This window comes from Pundamilia nyererei, unplaced genomic scaffold (assembly GCF_000239375.1).
Source record: "Pundamilia nyererei isolate P.nyererei 1_Seehausen unplaced genomic scaffold, PunNye1.0 scaffold00173, whole genome shotgun sequence".
Lineage (NCBI taxonomy): Eukaryota > Metazoa > Chordata > Actinopteri > Cichliformes > Cichlidae > Pundamilia > Pundamilia nyererei.
Window position 1 is genome coordinate 1,239,163 of NW_005187574.1, and position 8,870 is coordinate 1,248,032.

Consider the following 8,870-nt stretch of genomic DNA (forward strand, 5'->3'; position numbering starts at 1 on the left):
CTTCAATCAGTGATGAATAGTAAGATGTTCTGGCTTTGTGGAGGGCTTTCTTATAAAGCAGCAAACTATTTCTCCAGGCTAAATGATCATCTTGTAATTTTTCTGTTGAAGTAAATATAACCGGGTTAAAATTTTCCTGTAACACTAATGATTTTAACTAAGCTAACACAAGACGAAGGCTAAGTTCATTTATATAGCACATTTAAAACAACAGAGTTGACCAAATTGCTGTACATTCAGACTGTGTCACTGCACAGTCTGAAGAGGATGGAGGAGATTCCAGGAGACAAGCAGTTAATCTAGTGAAGCGGCACAGGGCCTCCTTGCACAAGCTGTTCCCTCGTGCAAGGAGGAACGGGATGATAGCACCGCCAGAGGCCTTAGAAACGAGCTCCAGCAGACCACTGGCGTGAAAATCTTTGACCCAACTGAACTGTCTGTCTGAACTGGAGCTTTGTGATTCTGTTCCCCACTGTTGCTTCTTGGTCTCATTTCCCATTCATATTGAAAGATCCCACAGTCGGTTTGAATACATGACAGACAGCCAACTCCTGACTTTGTAGTTACTAATATTTGCTTGATCTGTTATTGATTACCTGCAGGTTCTGAAGGAGGATGAGTATGACTTGTGGCTGAAAGCACACATGCTGGCAGAGAGCAGCATAGAGAACAGAGAGGAGCTTCTTCTGGAGTCAGCTCAGAGGCTTGAGACCAACCTCACTCTGTTGGGTAGTCACTGCAGCTCAGACTTAAATCATTCGATATCAGAGATGAAATACCAGCACTTAAAGCGTATGCGTGTGTTTTCAGGTACCACAGGGATTGTAGACAGACTCCAGGAGGAGGTTCCAGAGACCATTGCTGCTCTTCAGAGGGCTGGTATTAAAGTTTGGGTTCTCACTGGAGACAAACAGGAAACAGCCATCAACATCGCTTATGCCTGCAAACTTCTATGTGCCAGTGACAAACTGCTGACAGCTAACTGTGGAAGCAAGGTCAGTGAGTGAAAGAATCTTTGTTATTTTACTGTAGAGCATGTGCAAAAGGGTGTACGGTCTTCTTCACACACTGTGCCCTCTGCATTAGATGGAGGAGTTGTACAGGGAGATGGGTGCGTTTGGCTCATCTCAGTCTCTCACTAAACATGCTCCTGTGACTACCCAGCAGTCACACCATGACACCCCAGGTATGACGGATGGAGTGTTGAGTGCGAGAGAAACTGACCTGAAAGATAGGATCATGGTAAAGCTGGACCCTCCGTAGTGGGTTACATAGAATATGTTAAGTGCCCTCTGAAGGTCTACTAGAAGATGTAAATGCACCATAATGGAGAGTCCGTACTGCAACCATCACCAAAAAGAACCAGCTGATCTACACCACAGCAGCAGTGATCACGGAGATGCTTGGCTATATGATGAACAGCCCAAAGGAGCAGCGCAGTTCATGGAGAAGGAGTCGAGAGGCCAAGATCAAGGTAGCACGGAGGGAAGTTGAAAGTAGAAAGTTGAAGAAAGAGGTACCTAAGAGCTGCCCGTGCCTTGGAAACTCCCAAACAAAGACTTACAGCCTTGGCCAGCCACTTGAAGAAGCATACCACAGAGAAAGAAGGCAGGAGCGTAAACCAGCTGTACTGTAGTGATAGCTGTAGCTATACCAAGTGACAGCAACATCAGGAAGAAGGAAAACCAGAAGCTGGAGAAGTGCCACGGGCTGAGAGAAGAGCTCGAGAAGATGTTGAGGGTGAAGGTGACGGTGGTCCCCGTGGTAATCAGAGTACTCAGTGCGGTGACTCCCAAGCTAGGCGAGTGGCTCCAGCAGATCCCGGGAACAACATCGGAGATCTCTGTCCAGAAGAGCGCAGTCCTGGGAACAGCTAAGATACTGCGCAGGACCCTCAAGCTCCCAGGCCTCTGGTAGAGGACCCGAGCTTGAAGGATAGACCACCCACAGGGCTAGAGGGAAACTTTTTATATGATTATTTTATTATTTTTATATATTTCAGTCATGAAACCCTCAAAAACCTTTCTTATAAATCCTGTCTACACTCTTATAAATGCTTATTAAAAACTCATTTGTTCGTGTACACAGTGAATCAACTGTGTGTGAGATGAATGTAGTGTACAGCAAAGAAGAGCATTAGAGCATGTCCTCTTTCTTTTTGTTGGTGAGGAACATAGTGATGGGTTGTTTCTTCTGGACAAGGTTTCTATAGACATTTGTAGACTCATCCATCGACCAGTACTTTTACCAGTGCTAATGAACGTGTTCTATTTTTATTTATATTGTTATTCATTGTTTTAGAAAAGAAAATGCTTCTTTTACTGCATAAAATAATAAAAATCTAAACAAATACAAGTACCAATACGCAGCAGAAGCCGCTTTCTGCAACTCGGATAGTTAGCCAATCATTGGAGCTGCTGAAAGATTCGAATTACAGCAAGCTGTCCATGCCTGAGGGCTTGCTTAGTGATAGGTTTGTAGCATAAACCTATTCGCTGGAACGTTCAAGACAATTTACTACACAGCAAAAGCAAGACACGTGCAGCCTCAGGAGTAGGAGTGGGTTTAAGAACATCAATTTCCAGATTCAAATTGATTTTATATTGAATAAAGCGATATCGATTCATTAAATCCTGACATCGATTTTTAAATATAAATGTATTTTGCCAGAAACACCAGAATCTCAGCTTAAAGCTCACAAAACTATTTCAACAACCGCCAAACAGCTAAAAGAGCAAAAGAGCAGGTAAACGAATTCACAGTGAATTTCAACTTTTACATATTATGCCAAATTACAAAACGCTTAGCTGTGTCTCTAACAAAACCTCTGTAACGATGCTCTGCTTCACTTCACTGGGGGTTATCTACTATAAAAATCCAGCCCAGGAAAATCTCCTTCATATTTTTCTGTGTTTTATCTTCACTTTGTTTGACATAAATGTGCTGTGATGCTTGCACCTCTGGTGAAGTCTCACAAGACTGAGATGCTCTAGCGTGACCTTAAAAAGGCGGTTCATGCTCAGAAACCCTCCAGTGTCACTGAATTGCAACAATTCTGCAAAGACAAGTGGGCCCAAATTCCTCCACAGTGCTGTAAAAGACTCGTGGCCAGTTATCGTAAGTGCTTGATTGTAGTTGTTGCTGCTAAGGGTGGCCCAACCAGTTATTAGGTTTAGGGGGCATTCACTTTTTCACACAGAGCCATGTAGGTTTGGATTTTCCCCCTTATTAAAAAAACACCAACAATCAATCAAATCCAATAAAACACTGGGCAGGAGAAGCCATGTCTGAACTCACTCGCAGCAAGCAGCCCACCAATTTCATGAACGAAACAGTTGCTATATAACAGCTCCGCTCCGCTCAGGCACATAACGGTCCTTTCTTTTCTTTCAGGATGCTTGTGCAGCTTTATTTGAGGATCTCATACTGGAAGTCCAGGGTGGTGAGAGTTTGACTGCCCTTACTGGAAATGGGGAATCCATGTCCAGCAGCTTCATTCTGGTCATAGATGGCCGGACGCTGGGTTGGGCCTTGGAGGACGAATTGAGGAGCAACTTCCTGGAGCTGAGCCGGCGATGCAAGGCAGTGATCTGCTGCCGTTCCACTCCACTGCAGAAAAGCCAAGTGGTCCAGCTGATCCGGGACCATCTTGGTGTCATGACCCTGGCTGTGGGTAAGAACTCAGCCAACAGAAAAGCAGCTTGGAGCTGATTGTTTATTATTCCATAAAGACATTTCATAACCCTTTGTCTGTTAAACATTTGAAATACAGATGATCTGTCATTGCATGAGTACTGTCAGCTTTATTTATCACATCACTGCTTGAAATAATTTGACACGAACTAGTGGAAAACAATGCTGCTGTTTCAGGTGATGGAGCCAATGACGTAAGCATGATTCAGGTGGCTGATGTGGGCATTGGGATATCTGGACAGGAGGGAATGCAGGTATTAACAAAGAAAAAAATGACAATAATACTAGTAATAACAAAAAATACTGTCAAACCGAGGTCTTTACAGAATACTATGAAGCTACTGTTTGTTAGTATCGGTTTAGTTCAGCCTCCCATCCAAGACCATGACAGAGAACTCTTTGAGAGCTTTCTGTGGTTATATTAGACTCAGTGTGATATTGCATTCGCCCGTATCATCTGGTTTCACTCACCAGCAGGCGCTAAATGAGGCTAACGCTTGCGTTTTTTCTTCTTCTTCTTTTCATTATTTTGCTCTGTGGTCATTTTTTGTTGTTTTAAATCTTTCTCCAGGCTGTGATGTCCAGTGACTTTGCTATTTCACGGTTTAAACACCTCAGCAAGCTGCTGCTGGTTCACGGCCACTGGTGTTACTCTCGTCTTGCAAACATGATACAATACTTCATCTACAAGAATGTGGTAAGAGTCTTTTTGACAGCTTTATAAAAAAGGTTATAAACGGCTTGACTGACATTTCGCATTAAGGCGGGTGTTGAACTCACAGCAGTTACACTGTCATCCCTAAACTCACCTGCTCACAAGAAAACAACAGCAAATCATTGTTTTAGTCTTACAGCAGTTTTGTCTCTGTCATGTTGCTGCATCCAAATATTTGTTTCCGGTTTATTCTGCCTATTAAACTAACGACTACATTTAATAAGACTTAATATGACTTTGGAGGGTTCCTGTTGTGGGACAGGTCTTCTCCCCGGCCACTGAGTCCAGCTCTCCCAGCATGTCTCAAATCTGTCCTCACACAGGTTTGAGGCACCCAGCAGCCTTCCTACTCTAGCTTGCAATGATGCAGAGGACTTGTTGATATTGAGCTTTGCCTGTGCAGAGATTAGTAATGACACCTTAACGTAAGAAGGTTCCTGATTAGAAAGACAGCTGGGGGCCTTTTATATGTGGACTTTGCATGTTTTCCTTACGTGTGAGCCAAAAGGACACATTATTAGCTTAAATCAAACATACGATCAATGAACAGTCATTGATCATCGTATCACTGAAAGGATAAAGAGCTGGTGCAGTGATTTACGACCACGACAAAGCCGTGGTTCTCTGTCAGCATGGAGCATGGTTGTTCACTGAGCTCCTTCCCTCCTCGCACCAAAGCTGCTCATGTTCTGCCTGAAACTAAAGAATCTCCCAGAAATGGCACTTATTCGTTACAAAACACAGAAAATTTTAGAGCAATTCGTTGTTCACACAAGGATAAAAAAAGTAATAAGTAAGGAAATTCCTCACTGCTGACTGTGTGTTTCTTACCTGCAGATGTATGTGAATCTGCTGTTCTGGTATCAGTTCTTCTGTGGTTTTTCTGGGAGTGTCATGACCAACTCCTGGGTGCTCATCCTCTTCAATCTAATCTTCACATCAGCTCCTCCGCTCATTTACGGCATTCTCAACCAAGATTTACCTGCTGACACTCTGATGGAGCTGCCCGAGCTCTACCAGGATGCACAAACTTCCAAGGTCACTGCAAACATGCCACAGAAACACACACAAACTCTACAAAAGGCAGTTGCTGTTTAAGGATTTCATTTGTTTTTTCATTTTTGTCAAACATTTTCTAGAGTATGGTCATTGCTCCTAACAAATGTATTTTCTGAAACAGAGCAGCTTATGAACACAAAACCTTAGCGAACACAGTTAGCATCATGAAGTCTCAGCAGGTTTGCATCACGTCGATGAAAAAAGAAAACTGCTGAAATTATGAAAAGTTTATTGATCGCTACCTTTATTTGGCTTTCAAAGTATTTTAAATCACTGAATGTAAACTGGTTCTGCACTTGCTATGATGACACTCTAATACCTACTAATGTAGGCTTCACACTAACCGGGCTGCTAACTCATAATGTGCATACACATGATCACAACAGTCCTGTATAACAGGAAAACACATAAATTCACTTTAATTAATATGTCAACAGCTACATTTCTGCCATCATTTTATTATTTGCACAGAAAGAGGAAACAGAAGATGGAAAATAGGGCACTATCATAGCCATACATGTGTACATTACATATAGTAGAAAAATCACAATGCACAAAAAGAAATGCATACCGACACCACCTGCTGGTTCATATGATCATGTCCCAACATATTTCTGTTGGTCCTTTTATCTGTGTGCTACCGCTGACCTCTGGCCTAGCTCATTACCTCAGTATCGTTAAGCATGGGTCGTTTGTTTTTCATTGAAGTGTCGTGGCCTGTGTTAGCCAAACAAGTATTGCATGTGTGACATCGGTAACACTCATATTTGTTTAGAAAGTGTAACAGATGATTGTGATGTCTTCACAGACGTTTGTTCCATACATGTTCTGGATCACGGTCCTGGATGCTTTTTACCAAAGCCTCGTTTGCTTTTTTGTGCCTTACTTTGTAAGTACACCATGCAAATGGTTACTTATCACATTCCTTCTATTTACATGCACGTCGGTCTGTCTGTCTTCTCCTCATGTTGTAAGATTTTCATGTGAGAGTGTTTTAGGGGACTTTTTTCTGTTTTCACAGGCATACGCAGGATCAGATGTTGGGGTGCTGTCCTTTGGCTCACCGATCAACGCATCAGCACTTTTCATTATTCTGCTGCACCAAGTGATCGAGAGCAACACGCTGGTCAGACTCACCACCACCACTCAAAATCATTTATACTTCAGCTGGGCTGTGTCTCAGCTACTTTGCCTTTACAGTAACAAGTGTGTAGCTTAAAGGTTATGTGTGTTATATTAGCGGGTACAGCAGGGGTCTCAAACTCACGGCACAGGTCACCACTACTTGTTGACCTGAAGAAATCTAATGCAGTTTGTCCCTTGAAGATTTGTTTGCTGTTGTGTGCAATCTTAAAATAAATTCTCTAAATGATTTAATATTTGTACGACTTGAACACTAAAGTGGCCCTCACATGAGATGACAGTGGCAGCAGTTTGAGACCTTTGGTGTAGAGCGTGAGGAAAAATGTAATCCAAGTCAGAACTGAAAATGGAAAGATTCAGGAGCAGCTCTCTCTCTTTAGTTGTGCTCTGGAGTTTTGAATCTTTTTCTTTTTTGCAGACATGGATTCATACGGTCGTGTTGGTGCTCAGCTGCACTTCCTATTTTGGTTTTGTACTGCTCCTCAGTGGCTTCTGTGTGACCTGCAGCCCCCCTGTCAACCCTCTGGGGATTGAGTTACTCCAAATGTCCCACTCTCTTTTCTACATCACATGTGTTCTCACTACTGTGGCAGCTCTGTTACCCAGGTACGCGCACACACACACACACACTGCAAAAACTCATGTACAGGTAGTGTATTTCCTTTGGGGGCACTTCATAACTCATTAATAATAAAGAGCTTTACTCTAATGACACCTGGAGGTGCCAATGTCATCATCACCGACACAGCTATACACTGAATTTGTTTTGTCACTCCAGTGGTTTCCATATTTCAATTAAACAATGTGTCAGAGTGGACTCAAACGCAGGACTCGCAGGCTGGTTGAGGATGTTTATTGTGAAGGCAGGATGAGCAGGACATGAGACGACTGGCTGACTGAATGCACACAGACAGAGGCGAACACAAGAAAACCGGACGCACGTGGAAAATAAACAGAGACAAAGTACAAACTGAAAACACTGAGTCACCAGCCCAGGAAACCTGACATCACTTTCATTGCTAAAACATTACCCAGATATCCAGGATCGTTTTTAAATACAAATATTTTAATTTGTTTATAACCAGACATATACTTCAGGTAAAATAGTGCTGGTTACCATGGTTTCCAGGGGTCTTTTGGAGTCTCCAATTTTCTATTTTTGGAAACACTAATTTTAATTGGACCAATCAAAATTAATACATAATTAAAATATTGCAGTATTTTTAAAGAAACATATATAATAAGCTGTAGGCAACAGCACTTTAAGGGATCCTGTTAGGAAAAGGTTTAAATATTAACCTTTAATTATATGGTTTTAAAACTGAAATCATACAATTCCATGTATTATATATATGTGTAAATAGTAAACACCCCGACACACAGAACTACAGTTGTAAACAAAAAAAGATTCTCACAGGCAGTCCGACAGCTAGATGCAGTTCACCTTTTAATATTAAAGTTCATTACAGTGAAATTAGGCAAAGACTGAAATAGGGCTACAACAATTCATTGAGTAATAAAATCACAAAAAATTCTTTGCTACAATGTTTCGTTTCACACGAGGCCCTGTAGTGTGTCGACGTGTTAAACGACACGACCGCGAGTGCTTTACCCGCATTTGCTGCTAAAAACAGACCTGCACTATAACGTTTTGACAACATGAAGCCCACACAGCCTTCAGTTTGAAACAGAAACGCTGCTAGCAGCCGCAGTGATGATGACTCTGGGACAGTTTAACATGGAGCCGGTGTTCTGAGAAACCATCCTACTCTGGCAAAACGTCCTATAATTATAATTTGACGGTGACCTGCGACTAACCATAACCTTAAGAAGTATTCCGGATGTGTGAGAGAAAAAGAAGTTAATTCGGCGTTGGTGTTGTGCGCATGCTCCGCGTCTGTGCAGAAACATTGGGTAGGATGTTTTTCCTGGTAGGATGGATTCCCAGAATCCATCTGTTTACTGCGGAGCCCCTCTGATGACATGGTCCAAAAAATAAATATATTGAGGCCACAAAATACTATTTCAAGGGCACCAAATAGGTATAACGTGCGCACGAAATGCTAATTTGTGCCCATGAAACACTTGACCGATAACCGTGATCCTTTCCAGGCCCTTGCAGTTGGTTGACAATAAAATCTATCCCGGCGTCCAGGTCCTACTTACGTCTGTAAAGCAACTGGGCTCTCGATGTCCTGTTTAAATGTCTCTCCGTAATAATGGTTCCTTGCATTGCAGGCTTTTCAGAATGCATTTGTAG

At 42.3% G+C, this 8,870-nt stretch overlaps 1 protein-coding gene across 1 annotated transcript in view; it reads left to right on the plus strand.

Moving 5' to 3' along the window:
• The window catches only part of atp10d (ATPase phospholipid transporting 10D), a 47,482-nt gene that overhangs the window by 32,797 nt on the left and 5,815 nt on the right, over positions 1 to 8,870 (plus strand). The window contains exons 14-22 of the mRNA XM_013914134.1: positions 603 to 729; positions 811 to 995; positions 3,394 to 3,673; positions 3,871 to 3,947; positions 4,265 to 4,390; positions 5,246 to 5,446; positions 6,276 to 6,356; positions 6,489 to 6,593; positions 7,029 to 7,216. Of these exons, the coding sequence (XP_013769588.1) occupies positions 603 to 729; positions 811 to 995; positions 3,394 to 3,673; positions 3,871 to 3,947; positions 4,265 to 4,390; positions 5,246 to 5,446; positions 6,276 to 6,356; positions 6,489 to 6,593; positions 7,029 to 7,216 (1,370 nt within the window). The remainder of the gene's footprint in view (positions 1 to 602; positions 730 to 810; positions 996 to 3,393; positions 3,674 to 3,870; positions 3,948 to 4,264; positions 4,391 to 5,245; positions 5,447 to 6,275; positions 6,357 to 6,488; positions 6,594 to 7,028; positions 7,217 to 8,870) is intronic.